We start from the raw sequence: 17,639 nt of genomic DNA on the forward strand, positions 1-17,639 counted from the left end.
TCCAATTAATAGATATATGACCTTGTCAACATGTAATAATCAGGATCTGCATCTACCGCAAAACTGGATGGGTTTTATTTGCTGAATAGAACTTACACAGTAAGAAGATAATTATTTGAAATACTGAGAATACCATTTGTATGCTATGCTTCACTTCACAAGTTATAAAGGAAGTACAATAAGGATAGTATTTCCATTTTCAATGTATATTTAAATTAAATTTTTGAAATAGGTATGTTTAATATGGGATAATATTACTGGACCAGGATTCTAAGCCTGTGGTTTGGAATATTTAGAACCAAAATATATCTAATTGTCAACATTTAAAAAAGAAGAATTAGTTAGATAGGAGAACATCTCTGATTTCTGATAACATATTTATGACAAATTGTTTAAAGTATTTTCTTTTTGCATGCTTTTATAAAAAGTGTCAAAGAGCTATAATTCTTACCAACAGTTATAAAAGTCTTCTGTATTTCTTAAGACCTTTGTATTGTAGGGTCTCAAAGCACTTCTTAGTTGTTTTAGCAATCAGTGAACTAGCTAAGTATTCCATGTATTTTCCAAAATGACACAAAGATAAGTGAGCTATCCAGTATCTCACTGAATTTTATCTGCGCTATATGATTTTAATACACTAACATTCATGTATTGTATAATACACTGGATAATCACACTAAAGCAGAAAATGTGCATGCATTTGCCTGCTCTAACCCCCCCTAAGCTGAGAACCCAGGAGGACAGTTTTTCGGCATATGCATGGAAATGAGATGTGCATTTAACAGTGGCATACTCTAGTGACAGCAAAATAGAAGCGTCCTGAAATTCCAGGATACTTCTTTATTCTGCCATTAATCCTTTCCCTAATTTAATTCTGTGTTGCAGTGAAGCATAGTTATAGCTTGAAAAGATATGTGTTCAGCTCTATCTAAGGTAATTGTTAAATGTTGTTCCCTTAATTTTACAGAAAACATTCTGGTACAAAACCCCTCAAACTTAATAGACTGGTAACTTTTCCATTTGCATTTTACCTGATTGCTTAAATGTAGATTTTTATCCATTAAAAGAACACCTACACAAAAGCAATCTCTTGGTTATTACAAATAGTTTTTTAAAACACTGTAGAATATTAAAGGACTGATGATACTAACTTCTGCTAAGAATTTTCTGGAGTGGAGTCACTACTTCAGAAGTTCAGTGAGTAAAATAGACACTACAAGTAAGAGGGGCACAGTGCTTTATCCACATTGTCTTGTTTGTGTGGTACTTTTAACAATGAAAATTACACAGTAAATTTCATTCCATGATTTTCCTTCTTAATAAGCTGAAATATTCCCAAAATCTGTCTCAGTAAGATATGCGATAAGCAATTCCTACTAAATGGTTTTGCAACAAATGTTCACCACATTGAAATAAACAAAACAAAGGCCTGTTCCTGGCTATGGTTTCTGTTTTTTAAAGAAGTGTACTTTTGCAACACAGTAAATGTACGTTTTAGCAGGTGTTTTTATGGAAAGGTGACAAGCATAACCTAGCAACACTGACAGATTCAGTAGAAAGTGCTCCTATCTTTAGTTTCTTTTTACCATTTTCTTCATTAAATGGAACGAAACTGGCAAACTGAAAATTACACTGTGCAGAAACTGCATTTGGAAATTTTGCTGTGATTTTCAGTGTAAGGACAATTTTAAACTGGCAGCACAGAAGGAGCTTATGGCTCCTAAAAGCAGTTTATAAATAATTTATTAAAACAGAAAAGGTTTGTTTACTTGCATGCAACAAGCATTTATGCAGTTTCTCAATTCTGATCAGCTTTCGATAAGGACAGATAATGAGTCATTTTCCCAGCAGCATCAATGGGTAACAGCACTTGGAATCTTCGTAAATTTAGATGAAACACATTGAGATACCGAGAACATTTACTTACTCGCACGTAGGACTGAAGGGGTGACCTCAATTTCACTTGTTGCTTGGTAAGGCTGAAAGGCCGATGTCGCGTTGGAGCCAAGCTCACTGCCGAAAATCTCGGGGCTCTGCGTGCCTGTCGAGCTGGCGCTGGTGCCATCACCTCCATGGTGTGGATCTTGCTCATCAAACACAGCCACAAGCTGCAAATGACAATTTAATCTACTGTTAAAAAAAAAAAAAACTTTCAGCAACATCAAAGTGTCATTGCAGATCAGCATTTCATCATCTCTTCCCGCCAAAGAGCGAGAAATGTCTATCAGCAGAAGCTCTGATCAATGCCTAGATCATCAGCCCAAGGAAAGGCAGCCATTAATTGGATACTACAAAGGGTCAACAGCTCTGATGGAACATAGAACTCATCACTGTCAGCCACAGAAAGAATGGCACCATGTCAGGAAAGGAAGGGTTGCACCTTCCCCAGCAAACCACTTCATCCCACCCAGTAATGTAGAAAACTATCTGAGTGTGGATCGATGCCTGTTCACTGCAATTCTTCATCTGTGTTTTGATACCTCTATGTGCATCATAACTACGGAGTCAAATTATGAGCAAAACCACAGTTTTATAGAATAAAAACATACAAGAAGAAATTATGTTAATACAAATTGAAAGCTACACACAAAATGCAAAGACAAGGAAGTGTTATAATCACAGTTACAATAACAGTTATAATCTATTAATTTTCCACCTATTAATCTATTACCTATTAATATGATTTAAGTTGTAGGGTTCTCTTGCAAGATTTCTTCTGTTTAATTTACAGAGATACTTTATGTTTGTTTGCAATCAGCTTCTCCAAGACAAGTTTGAAATCTCAAGTCCAATTTGAAACTTAGCCAAGTCACTAATTTAATAAAGGTTTACTAAATCTGTTTTCACCACTGCAAGAAAAATAGGAAGAATGTCATGATGATTTTTGATAAATCTGAGATGTTTTTCCCACTGTAAATGAATGCTTTTATTTGAAACAAATAATTTATCCCAATTTATCTTTGGTGACCTACTGAACGAGATAATGCCAGCTCTTATACACATTTCACTGTAAAACTTAATTTTCAAGATGGAGAAAAAAGTTTTATGGATGACAGCACTCTGCAGCCTGCAAATTAATCTATAATATAATATTTGAAAGACATTTCCAAGAAAGCATTATATTCTTTTGTCCAACTGGTAGGGTAAATGGAGCAAATCAACTTAAACCTGTGCTAGCCCCTACAAATTGTTTATTCTGTTAGAACAACAGCTAAAACCCTGTGCAACATAAAGGAATCAGAGGTCATTTTCTCTCTCTTTTTTTTTTTTAAGTGATTTCAACATCATCTTTATCCCAAAGATTTTAATATTATTCCCTTTACTCAAAGCTAGCTTACATAAACATCAGTAAAAAAATTTAAACCCACAACTGTAAGTCCCAGTGGAAACCATTTGGCAATTCAGCTTTTGAAAGTACTTTCAGACATTAACTCATTTTAATGAGTCATTTTGAAACTACAGAGAGTAACTTCTGCTGGTAATTCCATATCTAATGCAAATTTAGGCTCTGGCACACATAAAACAGAAAGGGGAAATTGGTACTGGATAAAAAGTCCATGCTCTCTCCAGCGCTAGTTGAAAAGTAGGGAGCAACAGGAAAACCAGGCTGCATCTGCAGACAGCTGGAACATGTTTTTAACATAAAAGTCATTATTTTAGCCTTGAGAAATCTACAGACAAAAGAGACTTGACAACACCAAAATGTCAGTAGCTCAAGAGTATTGGAAAATTAATTTTCTAACACATTGTGAAATATCTACGCTTGCAAAAATATGCTTCTCAAATTTACTCATAACTCTCTTACTGCTTTACAGCAAGCTAATTACCAATCTCCAGCAACTGAAAATAAATTAATCCACAAGTGAAGATCTGTAAAGTATTACAACAAAAGACAAACAAAGCATTTAAGAATCTTAGGCATGAAACATCCAATCTCTTTCTCCTTTGCATGTCATGTATCAAGATAAATCCCCAAATTACATTCTGTTCCTTTGAGGTTGATTGGAAAATATTGTTCAATGCACGTAGCTGCAAATATTCTATAGATATTATATATATGTAAAAAGGTATTTCCATAGAAATCTCTATATGTGTTATATATATATATATCTCTATATGTGTTATAAGCCTCCAGCTTTTTGCCTATTCCAGACAGTCTACAGCCTATAGCTTCAGAACATCTAAAAATGAATGTCTCTTATTTCAAGCTTAGCTTTTGATCTTATGTTTTTTCACAGGTATTCACTGTTTTGACAGCATCAAACCTTCAAAGGGCTTCAGTTCCCTTAAAAAGCATACCAAGTTGTAACATTTTTTCATATAACATGTGAAGAAACATAAGCCATGTTAGTCTTCTCCAAATCTAATTAGCATTAGGAACACAGGTTAGGAAATTCGTTGTAAAACAGCACTACAATGGTACACTCATTACTCATAATAAGCTAGAAAGTCTTTGGGACTGGAAGACTTAATGCAAATCAACACTTGAATCTTGATTTTCAGAGCTTGGTATGACACTCTGCAGGTGATGAGCTCACGGGAAACAAGGTCAGCTGAAAAATCTTACACTGCATTATGATACCAAGTATTTATCTCTTATTTCTCCAACACCCTTTATTTTAATCAACGGAGATTCTTTGAAGAGGGGAATTATACACTTCTTCACCTTTCGAGGCCCAGGAATCACACCTCAACTACCATCTTTGGAGACACAAGAAACAAGACAAAAAACATTCGAAGAGACACCTCACGGCAACTTAGAAGGAACCACAGGAGTAGGTCACTGGAGCTATGAAGAACCCTCTGGTGCAGGAATCTGGTGCAGTGATAAACACTGCTCTACTCCGAGGAAACAAAAAGCCTCTCAGTGAATCATGTTTAAACATTGAGATGTTTTTAACTTGGCAAAGAATGGAGCACACAATACTAGACCAGCTTTTATCAGCTTTAAAGTCAATGGTAAGCCTATGGTATTTTGCTAGGCTTTAGACATCAGATACAAAGAGAGTAGAAAACAAAGATGGCTTTTCTGGAAACATCATCTTTACTGTCAGGAGACTGCTTCTGTGTTGATTTTTTTTCTTCTTTGACATGAAAAAAATGACTGGAGTTACCCTAACCTTTGAAGAATCACTCTATTATTTCTAATATGTGACATGAGCTGTGCATCCTCTTTGTTCTCTGTCCTTTAGTTTTAGACCCCACCATTTGCAGTGACCTGAGAAACTCATCATACCATCCAATTGTATGCAGAAGGACTGAACAAACCATAATAAGGCATGAATAAAGAAAATAGCTTAGATGTTCAAAATTAGAACAGTATTAGCTCTTTAAAAGATTTCCACCAAAAAACAGTGAATATTGGAGCCATTGGGGTTTTTGATTGGTTTAACTCTTTTTTGTTTTTAAAGACAACCCCACAGCCAAAGACCAAATATCATATCAACATTAATAAATAATAACAGTAGTTATTTTAAGTTTTATCCACCCCCCATTCCATGGGACCTGAACTTGAATGCATCAAAGAATGTGCAAATATGGTGTAATAGGTTACAGCAGTTTTAACCACCTAAGTCAACAGGACTATTTACATTTTTCAATCACTGAAGCAAAAATCTGAGAATAGAAAATAAAATCACTTTGTCTTCACAAAACAAATTTAATAAATGATACACTTAATTTAGACTGGCATGGTTACATTTCTTATTACAATATGGCAAAAGCAATGGAAAGGAGGTTTTAATACAGATCCACATCATTCATCAAGGTAAGCTGGTACAGGAAGTATCACTTTGAATAATATAAGAATTTAGTCTCCAGTGCATGCATATATTACTTTTTCAAGAAAAAATAAGTGTCAAATATTCATTAACACATTCAGACATAAAGACAAGGGCTCTGTTCAGATCACAACTTATAGAAAGTTTCATTCTATTTCAGCAATTAAGAGTATTAAGGAATGAATAGTAAGTTTTTGAATGGTTAACTTGCATAAACTAAAATACTTTTCAAACTCCAGAGCAAGAAATACAAGTAATCTTGTATGAATTATCAACAAAAGATATGCTTATTTTAAAAAGCAACAACATTCACTGTTCGACCAATAGTTTTTCTTTTTTTAGAAATACAAAGAACTGCAGTAAAATTCAACAATTATCTCAATTGTAAAAAGCATACCTGTGATTTTTAGTTTTTTTCAAGACTCACAGGGGTTTTCTTATTGCTACACTTATACACTGAAGACAAAAAAATTATAGGAGTATGGTTTAAAAACCTGATAACTTGATGCTCTTTTCTTTTGACTGATAAAGACTTTCCATGCCAAATGGAAAACGAAGGAAGAGCAACAAAATTTAATTCTTTTTGCTAAATAAATTAGGTTCATCAAGCAAATGGCTTACTAAGAAATTATTCTACAACCTGAGATATCAAAACAAGGTTTTACTGAGGTGTGTTTGGTTCTGGGATAGGAGGAAGGCATTCCAGCCTATCACTGCATTCAGCTCTTTATAACACCCTGTTGCACTGAATTAATTGCACTCCAACCTTTAGTTCTTTCTGAAAGAGATAACCAGGATGAGATTCTCTATTCCTCTATCTGGGACTCAACATATCATACTAACCAGGTTATATTTACTTAAATAAATAGAAAGCAAGAAGATTGATTTATTTTAATATTGACACAGCAGCAGCAGTCTGCATTCCAACATTAATTATTACAATTTCCGCCTATTCTAAAGTAATTAAAAATTAGTAAACACATATGCAGTCTTAATTAATATACTAGATTAAGTACTTGAATGTTAATTTACTGGATTAAAAAACTATTTGCACCAGCAACGGCTGTTTACATTAAGTACTAAGATCATCTAAAACAATTCATCACTATCAAATGGTCCGATCAGGTCCTCTCTCCCCAGCACAAAACCACAAAACCAGAAAGCCTCCACTTTACAGAAATTCATAAACCTAGAAATTTTGCTGTATTTTTCTACCACTATGATAAGTAAGATTGCCAAAAAGATCACTTAAATTTTGCATATTCCTAAGTATTTGTCCAAATTCTGCTAATTCTTTTGTGACATTTATTGATGAATCTGATACTGGCTCATGTGTAGGAACCAGTAATGATTACAGACTTATTCTAACATCAGTTAGGGTTACAGTTCCATTCTGCTAGGAAGACAGCGAGTGGTCCTCTGGTTTTCATATCCTCTGAGTTTCACAGAGGCTCTGCACTTCCTATCCACTCTTTTTAACACTGAGTGAAAGTGAAATCACTTATCTTTTTTGATGATTAGGAGCCATTTTAAATATCTGGTTTATTCTCACCAGAAGGACACTTATCAGATAACTTCATACAAGGACATTCCCAATTTTTTTCTGCTGTTCAGTGGCCAGTTGTTCAGTAGTTGATCTGTCAAGCAACCAGAAGTGTCTGGAGTCCCCTGGTTGAACCATGCATTTCCCTCCTGGTCTATACAACTTCCAGATGTGGTCTTCCCTTTCACAAGCTGCTATGTTCTTGTGGCATTTATGTTGTACTTCTCCTGCAGGATGGACATCTGTGGACAAAATTGCCTTTGACACAAGTTGTCATTTTTCTGGTTCTAGAAGAACAGAGAGCGTACCCCTTCTGGGGCAGCTCCAAGAGATGGAGCAGCTCAACCACACTGGCAAGGATTCTGGTTCTCAGTTTATGCTTAATAACTGAATTAGCCTTTTCACAGGAGACTTATGGTCCTTGAATATAGAGGTGCTGGTGGTCCAAACGGGATTCTAAATCTAAATTAGCCTTCTCAAAATATCTTCACCTAAAGTAGCTACTTCAAGCATTTCCTTTAAACCCTGATGCCAGAGGGTTAAGCCCAACCCTGCTCTGCAGTCCCAATGTATAGGTCTCTATCTGTACTCACTTTCTGACAGCCACCTGGTCTGCTGATATGGGAGATCTCAATCACTCCCACAGCATGGCCATACACTTTCAGGCATATGCAACAAGCCGAGGACACAGAAGAAAACTCAAACACAAACATCACTGGCATCCCTTCCTCAGTAAAAAAAGGATTCCAGTCCTAGTCAAGCCTGTACAGTAAACTAGCAAGGCAACCACAGAACTGACTACACACATCCTCTGCAACTTCCCTCTTTGAGGCTGGCAAAAATCACATATACCCAAAGCAGTCTGCATATTACTCAGTCCGTGTTACAATGCAGAACTAAAGAGTACGTGTTTAATAAGGCCCAGCAGTAAATCAAATTTCAGCTAATGGCACCTCAGACTCCAAAACATCCCAAAATACAAGTTGCTTGTGAATGAACAGATGAGTGTAAGAGGAAAAAAACATAAATTCAGGAAAATAACTAGCAAGGGAGTAGCCAATTATTATTTAGATATGAAAGAAACTAAATACAAAATCAATTCATAGGCTTTCTGATGACTGAACTGACTTTAATAGCCCCATGGCAGACCCAAATTCTTATTATTCCTTGAGCTTCACTTTTCTACACGGCTCATTAAAAACCCATTTAAATATAACTACTGTTTCAATGAACTGGTAAGAGAAAATACAGAAAAAAATAGTTATTTTCACAAATACCCACAGACATTTTAAAAAATCCATTAACAAAAATAGCAGCATCTAAGAGTCATTCTGTGCTGTATGTGCAACCTGAGTGTCCCCTCAACAGACCTAGACATCACTCGACATTTTAAAAGGAGAAAAAGGGTAAGAACAGTTTCAATTTAAGACAAGTTGTAACAGAAACAATAAACCTCTATAATTTCAAGAAAATCACTACCTGCCCTAATTAATCACTTCGGTCATGAAACCAGAACTAGTTTTTCATAAAACTTTTCAAAATCACATAGGTAGAAGGAAGTCAAACAAAGAACTTTCTGTAATAACTTTACTTCATTATTGGTTTTGGAAACATAAGAAGAACATTTTAAGGTTCACATTCTACACTCTGTATTAGAATTAACACTTTGTATTAGATTTTCAGTGGATTACACAGAAGTGTAAGCTCACACAGAATCATAGAAGAATCTGAATTGGAAGGGACCTCTGGAGATCAACAAGTCTAAGCCCTTGTTCAAAGCAGGGTCAGTGAGAGGACATTGTTCAGAGCCACATTCAGTGGAATAAACTCAAATATGGACCCACAACCTCTTAGGTACTCTCCCAGTGTTTAGTCCCTCTTGGTTTTAAGGAATTTTTTTCCCTATATCAAGTTGAAACTATCTTTGTTGCAACTTGTGTCCATTGTCCCTCGCACTACTCCTGTGCATCTCTGAGAAAACGTCAGTTCCATCTTTACCATCCCTGATAGAGAGCAGTTATATCAAGAATGTCCTGCCTTAGGGAGCACCTTGGCTATACAGCACCCCTGAAGGTCCCCCTTTCCCTGTGCTGGTTTCCAGTCCGCTAACTCACCATGATGGCCTCTGGCTGGGCTATCACAATAATGTCTTTGTTGTCTTGAGGAGGCCAAAATACTCCAGAAGTAGAAAGAAATAAGTATAGAATCATAGAATGATTTAGGTTGGAAGGGACCTTAAAGATCATTTAGTTCCAACCACCCTGCCATGGAAAGGAACACCTCTCACAAGACTAGGTTGCTTAGAGCCCCATCCAGCGTGGTCTTGAACACCTCCAGCGATGGGGCATCCACAGCTTCTCTGTTCCAGTGCCTCACTGTCCTCACAGTAAAGAATTTTTTCCTAATATCTAATCTAAACCTTATCTCTTTCAGTTTGAACCCATTATCCCTTGTCTTGTCACTATATGCTCTTGTAAATAGTCCCTCTCCAGCTTGCTCATAGGATCCCTTAGGTACTGGAAGGCCGCAATTAAGTCACCCCAAAGCCACCTCTTTTCCAGGCTGAACCAATTCTCTCAGACTTTCCTCATAGGAGAGATGCCCCATCCCTGTAATCATCTTTGTGGCCTCCTCTGGACTCGCTCTAACAGGTCAATGTCCTTCCTGTGCTGGGGACCCCAGAGCTGGATGCAGCACTCCAGGTGGGATCTCAATCCCCTCTTTTGACCTGCTGGCCACACTGCTTTTGGTGCAGCCCAGCATACACTTCACTTTCAGGGCTGCAAGCGCACACTGCCGAGTCACGTCCAGCCTAATCACCTCTCTGAACCTGCTGGCTACAGACTTGTTCATATAGCCCAGGATGGAGCTGGTCATCTTTATTCCAAGGGCACACTGCTGACTCACGTTCATGGCGTTCTCCACGAGGTCTGCTCCTACCCAGGAAGTGGCCTCCCAGCTAATACTGCTGAGTGAAGTTATTCCAGCCCACAGGCAGGACTCCGCATTTGGTTTTGCTGAACATAATCCACCCCCTCAAAACCCCACAGTATAAAATAACCACTGCTGGAAAATACATCATAGGTCTCGATGAAAGCAATTCTCAAATCTGCTGACTAAGTAAGTGCACCTCACTTTCAAAGCTCAACATAACATACCAAGTTAAATCGTATTTGCAAGATCAGAACTCATCTATTGATTCAAAGGATACTTTAATTTTACAGGTAGTTTTAAAAACTTCTGCTTTCATGATTCTTTAAATCTAAGAAAATATTCTGAAGTAAATATGCAAGCTTTTTATTAAAACATTGCTTTTGATTATTCATTTCCCACAGCACTTTGATCTGAAAAATTCTAGAATCGATGTTAAATTGCAATCTAATCTTCTCCCAGTAGGAATTAAATGCAGTTTTAGGTGGTATCCTGTAAGTTACCATACTATTAAAAATATTTAAATTATATTTAAAATGTTAAAATATTTAAAATGTTAGCTTAATATTACATCTATTTAAATGAATTTTTGTCCCTTCTCCACACTATTGCTGAGAAACACTGAAAGCAAGCATGACTCTGGCACCCTGGAAAGTAATTTGTGTATATTCTGTCAGAATTGCTCTCGACGTGACCTCCATGGTGTAAGTCAAGCTGAGGCTTAGACCAAGAAATAAGACAATAGCTGAACAGTGTTAAAAGTATTACAAGAACTCTTAGCAGTAGCTGCAAGTGAGCTGCCTGACAAGTCACCTGGATTTGTTTTTTCATGACCTCACACCTTGAACACACCAGACACACCACTGCTGTATATAATGTACCGAGTGAGAGTTGAACCACCAGCCCACGTGTGCAGACAGACAGACACAAGTACCTATAGAGCACACACAAACAGATTATCCTGAGAAAGCCTTCTGACATGCTCACCTGGCTAAACCTAATGCATGGACACAGCAAGTCCAACACCAGAGCTGGATCTTGGCCTTCGTGACCAGCTAAATTCCATGGCCATCTCCGTTTGTCGGCTCCTACGGACGGACAACCCAGAAACGCAGCAGCACTCTCGTGTTTCATGGTACTGACAGAGAGGGGCAGAAGGACATCAGTGCCAGCAGGTGAATTTCTGTTCAGTAGGGCATATTCACCTGGGCCAGGAACAGGTAGAAGCTGCAGTTTATTGTGTTAACTTGTGTTTCTCAATGCTGCATTTCTGCTGTTAACTGTAACCATGCAAAGGAACACTCCATAAGCAGTTGGAATTAGCTATGGATCCCAGCCTTCTCAGTGAACGCATTAATCAGCACTGGCATCCACGGCTGTTAAGCTAAACTCTGGTGAAAGAGTGGGCAGTGCCATTGCTGCACCCTGATTTCTTGGAGGATGGAATCAACCATGCAAAATCTGAAAAGCAGAAATGCTGCAGACACATCTCACTGCCAAACTGGTTTGTTTAAGATTATGGGTTAAGAGATTTCAGAGCCTGCAACTAAACACAGAACTGTGGTTAAAATAAGAGTGCAAGAAGAGAACACCACCCTAATTTTTTTTAAACAATCTTGTTTCTCTTTTATGCTTTTCAGCAAAACTGAAGATATTACACTTAGAGAGAAATTTGCTTCCCACAGTTGCTACAATCTCTCCATACAATAGGTACCTAAATGCTTAATTCCATGCTTGTTTGGGCTATGAGAACAGCTGGGGAAAATATTTCTGTCCTAAAGTAGAAAGCTTTTCAATCATAGGGGGTTTATCATGGGATTTTTTGTAATGGGTTGTTTCTTCACCAACTCCTCCTTTGAAAGCATATATAATGCTCTTCTGCATATGCTGCCCTATTATTTTCCTAAATCCTCTTGTTCAAGGCTAAGCTCATACTCTGTAAAATTTCCACAATATATGATTTACCATGGTATCTCCTTGGTTCATTCTGAAAAGAAATAGTAAAAAAATATATCTATCCTGGTATTAAAGAGGTGCATGAAGAAAACGTGGTATCAGAAGCAGAGAGTGCTGTGCTTGGAAAGTAGCTGGGACAATCTGAGCGTGTGAATAAGCCAATTTCCTCTCCTCTATTTTTGATTCCTCAGCACAAATGAGTATATGAGAACCACACTGAGGACAATGATGTTAATATTACTTTGGAAGCAATTTAACACTTTTAGAGTGCACTATAAAAGTCTGCCTCCTTTTCTAACAGGACAAGGCTCAAAGGATACCCTGACTGTTCTTCATGCAGCTGAGCCTGTGGGTATGGGATGACTGCAGGTCTGCAGATTTCCAAGTCAAAAGCACAGACCATACAGGAGTTCAGTATTTTATTTCTGCCACAGAGGTCAGCAGTTAAGCAGTGACGCTATGCAGTAACTAATCCAGACACTGGGTTATTAGAGGGGTTGGTGTCACACAGCAAGATATATTGCTGAAATAAAAACGTATTAAATCTTAACAGTTGTCTCATCTGTCATTGGGAGCTGCAACCCTTGAGTACCAAGAAAGAAATGGTTTCAGAAACCTCCAAAAAGACCAGGCTTTCCATTCCTCTGCTATAGGATTAAAACAGCAACATTTAAATTCTAAGGTTTTAATTTCAGCTGAGGTACAAAAAGGTAACTAGTTAGTTAAAGCACAGGCCAATCTTTGCAAGCTTATTAAACTTCAAGAAAATAGATTTTGTAAAATACAGCTCTTCATTTTATATAGTGTGTGCTGTTCATTGTAATTTGCATGCAAAAGCCAGGAGAATGTGATTAAAAATACCCATCTAGAGACACAGATGAAAAACTTCAAACATTTTCTGATTCCCTTCTGTTCCACTCATTATTTCAATACCTCACTACAACAAAGGAATAGATAACACTTGTCCTTGACACTAGCCTAAATTATCTTCAGTGTGCAATACAATACCTATTAAATTAGGCTTATTTTAAATCAATGTCAAGGTCTGTTCAAAAGGTAAAACTCTGTGTTTGCCTTTCGTATAACACTTCTCCCTCCCCCCATAAACTTTTCAGGGTCTTAAAAACAATGAGATAGGGCCTTTTTTTTTAACTAACTTCATTATCTAAATTTAAAAAAAAAATCAGAGAGAATCAATTACCTCTGTCAGTTAAGACAACAATAACAGTATTCTTCATTTTGCGTATAAAAATAATCAGCACAAGAAAATAATTTATGTCTCTCCATCTTTAAGTAAGGTTCTAAAAAAACTCTTAAATGCAAATGACTGCTTGTTCCCTCATGAATAACATTTTGTATTATTTTAACATGTAATAATAGTGAAAACAGGGCACCTTAAATACACTAGGACTGAGCTTAGAAAATTAAGAATAAAAGGTAGCAGTCCAACAGTGCAAGGCTGATGGCAAATGATACATACCAGGAGATCCATGGAAGTTGTCCCATCCTGTGGCCACCCCCAGTCACAAGGGACTTGACTCATCAGAATTATTATGTGAACCTATGCCAGATAAGGAGCTCTGGTCTTGAGCAAAGCACACCCACTAGATAATTTAATAGTTTAGAAAAGGAGATGATCTTCCTGAACACCTTTAGGTTTTCTACAACCAAGAAGTTTATAGTGATGTCTGTATGAAGCCTGGTACATCTGCATCCAGATGGATATCCATCTATCTCACACTGCAACCTACTAGGAGGAGACAGTTCCTCTGTTTATTTCCCACAAAACACCCAGTTTAAAAACTGACTAGTAAGAGAGTCCAGGGACTTTCACTAAAAAACTGGGCTCTCACTGCCAAAACCATTTTCAAAACAACCTGGAGCCACCATTGCAATAATAATTTGACAGATAAGATTGCAGAAAGGCACCTCATGTATTTTCTCCCCAGAAAATCACTAGAAATCAGATGCCAAGACACTTTTTGAAACTTTCCTTTTGAAAGCTGCCTGGTGACTTCTCAAATCTGACCCCTAAGTCCTTATGAAAACAAACACAAACAAGAAAAAAAAAAAAGCAGGAAGAAATGAAGAGTAAGGAGGGAGGACCACAGAAAGAAACTAGCAGGTTAATATCATCACATCCATCTTAAAAACATATTCGCTGGAAGTAAAGTGCATTTGTTGTTGCGAAATGCAGGTATGACTAGCAAAGCAGATCTCTGATATTACTCTAAGAATAGTTTGCACCAGTCTGTGACTCTTGACTACTTGTTGCAGAAGCCTTCACCCTCTCTTTACATAGGGATGCAGAACTAGAGCATCACATTCAAAGAAATAGGAACATATAAACAGGGACTTTTGACAGAATTATACTCCTAAAGCATTTAGTATGAAAGTTTCAAAGACTCCAGACTTATTTTCAGAACTAATTTTGGACATTAACTCCCTAAATCCCTGTGGAAACTGGGACCAGTGCACCTACATCACCTGGATGAATCCAGAAAACATTTTAAAACAAAGGAAATATTCAAAGGAGAAATGACAGTTGTATGTACAATCATTTTAAGCTACCAAACTTGGGAATAGACTATCATTCTTACATTTTAGCTTGATCCATCCCATATCTATAAATGCATTTTTCAACACATAATATAAACGTCACCCAGCCTGGAAAGGAGACACAAGCATTGCCAAAACCCATCAGCTTCAACTTGTGGAAGAGGACTGCACTGAAAGCCTCAAAACACATCTCTTCCATCTTGTAGACCCCCTAATTCTTCCCCAGGCTGATCTAACCTATTTCTCCTCTTTTTTCTCCTAGAAAAACTAAGGCTATAAGTAGCTGACAGTCCATAACAGGGCAGCAAGCCTCTCCCTGGTTGAAGTGTCTTTATTATATTTCATAGCAAATTCAAATATTGCTGTAAGGTTATTAAAATCATTCATGATTTTATCTGTGCCAAATGGATCATTACACTGTCAACACTCATCTTTATTATGCAAAAATATGCACAACTTAACATCTTTTGTTGAGCTGGCAAAACAGTATATTCAGTAGTAACTCTGTTTTTCATTAAATTTTGCACAAGGTTAAAGTGTGTGTGGAATCTGATTATCAAAGTTCTCCACTTCGTTTGTGTGAAACATCACACAAAACAAGTTGTTTCACTTGTGTAGCAAAAGATTATTTATTTTAAACCTACAGGCAAATAAAATCTTCTGATTAATTTTTAGCTTCCTTTAAATTTTCCTATTATAAGTTAAGGGTTGCTATTTTTAAGGGGAAGATTAAGATCTTTTTCTCTTTTCTCTCCTTTTATGTGTTCTTCTATATGCACCTCAAAATCCTGCTTGATGGAAAATCTCCACAGTCTCCAAGGCTACCTCTAATCTTACTTCCTACCTTCCATTTCGTTCTAAATGTCTTTCAGTAGAAACAGAAGTGAATTCAGTCTGGTTACCTCTACAGAAAGAATCATTTCTTGGGAAGCTCCAGCCATTTTGAAATAGCTTTTCTGACTGTCTCATTAAATCTTCATTTAATTCTTCTTTCTTTGTACTTCTTCTGCAAGATTTAATCTTTGCAATTGTATGAATTTTTGGAAAACCTTTTTGGGGTGCATTCTGTATTTTGGTACCACACAAAGCAGATACATTGCATAAGGTTAAGACAGGTAGCTGCGTAAATTATGCTGTCAAAAGTGATTAACATTTAAAAGGACTAAACAGAGAAAGCAGATAATACCTCCCAGATCTGCTTTTAATTAAAACATCCTAGCAATTAATATTAAAAGGCAAAGACTGAAAATGAGAGACATCATAGCTTCTAAAGAGAATAGTTTTTATGTTTTTCATTAGGGGTCACCTTTTCTCATGTGTAAGACCACTTTTAAATTACCTGCCTCACTGGAGACCATTCACTTATTAAAAGAACTCTGCCCAGACTAAAACAAAAAAATGCGCATTTAATCAGAAACAGTTATGCATTCATTACTTTTTCAAATGTCCTTGCTTTAAGATAATATTGCCCCTCACAGAAAGCAAACCTTATTTCAGCCTCTGTGCCTAATTGTTGTATCCCAAATGATTTCTCTACTTTTCGAAGTAATTACCAAACATTATATCATCCATGCTAAAACACTAAAACGGTATCAACATTGAACCCCACAGGTAGGTAAAATGAGCAGCACATACCAGGAAAGTCTAATGTGTGTAGCCTTTGCACATAAATCAAATCACGTTACACATTCTGACAGCTCCATCTAGCCACAGCTACACAAAAGTAACCTTATCCCTGGCAGAATGAATTAATTTACATTCAGCACATACCAACAACTGCAAAAAAAACCTCATGGTCAAAAGTGTCCTTTTCAGAACGACAATACTATTGTTTAATAATTAGATTAACACTTTCATAAATGTATATGTTCTTCAGGTTACTTGGGTTTCACAGAAACACAGGATGAAAAAAGTAATGTTTTTAAAGGCCCCAAAATTAAAGCATCTGGATAACGTCAGGAGCAGATGCTGAGATCAGAACTTGGCAGGAACTCCTGAGATGGGAACCTCAAACGTCTTGGGGAGAACACAGAGCAAAGTGGGATATAACACAAAAATGCAAAGCATACAGTGACAGAGCGTGAGAGGCAACGTGCAGGCCGTGCACGCCTGATGGAGCAGATGAGCAAGAAAAATAGCAGAATAGTCAGCTGCCAGAAGTGGGGGAAGAGAAGGAAAGTCTCCTTGTCATGATGCTCCAGTACCACCAGAGTACAAATCTGCAGCTCATGGACCTCTTCATCCTCTTCCTCCCCTAAGAAGCGCAAGCGGGCAGTGGGGTGCAGCTGATCTGCTGCTGGTGACTCCCCCAGCTATGCTCCAGTGAATGAGGAGGGTAGAGAGCAAAAAATAGGTACTTTTTCTCCTTTTTCTTCCTCTTCTGTTCATCACTGACAGCTCCAATAATCTGAGATTCATCTGTATATACTGGAGCACTGCATGCACTAGTAAAAGAACATTTATCTTTGGAAAACTAGCTAACTAACTTAGATATTAGTGTGTGTGCATGTGACTATATATAACCTCAAAATATTAAAATAATTTGAGTGGTGTAAAGATCAGGCAGGGTCCTTAGAAGTGACCCAAGTTTCAGACACACAGAGTGGTTGTAACATCTTCCTCAGAAACCACTACAGCCTACTAAAATCCCTTTTCATTACACCTAACTTTGGGCACACATATTAGAAAGCGCTGACCTGATACTGTACGACGTGAACAGAGGACTAAGCAATGCACCTCCTTATCATATTATGAAATTCCTTATGAGAAGTGGCAAATGGCTGAAAAGGAAGTTTTTTTGTGTTTTGAGCTGTAGCTAACACAATTTACAGATCACTGATAAAGCATTTTGTCCTTAAGCTGAAATTAAA

General features: G+C 37.2%; 1 protein-coding gene across 1 annotated transcript in view; it reads right to left on the minus strand.

Moving 5' to 3' along the window:
* Window positions 1-17,639, minus strand: part of PARD3 (par-3 family cell polarity regulator) — a 432,956-nt gene that overhangs the window by 298,368 nt on the left and 116,949 nt on the right. Inside the window, 1 exon segment of the mRNA XM_027648420.1 lies at window positions 1,928-2,130. Coding sequence (XP_027504221.1) covers window positions 1,928-2,130 — 203 coding nt within the window.

Source organism: Corapipo altera, unplaced genomic scaffold (assembly GCF_003945725.1).
Source record: "Corapipo altera isolate COAL_440 unplaced genomic scaffold, ASM394572v1 47, whole genome shotgun sequence".
Taxonomy (NCBI): Eukaryota; Metazoa; Chordata; class Aves; order Passeriformes; family Pipridae; genus Corapipo; species Corapipo altera.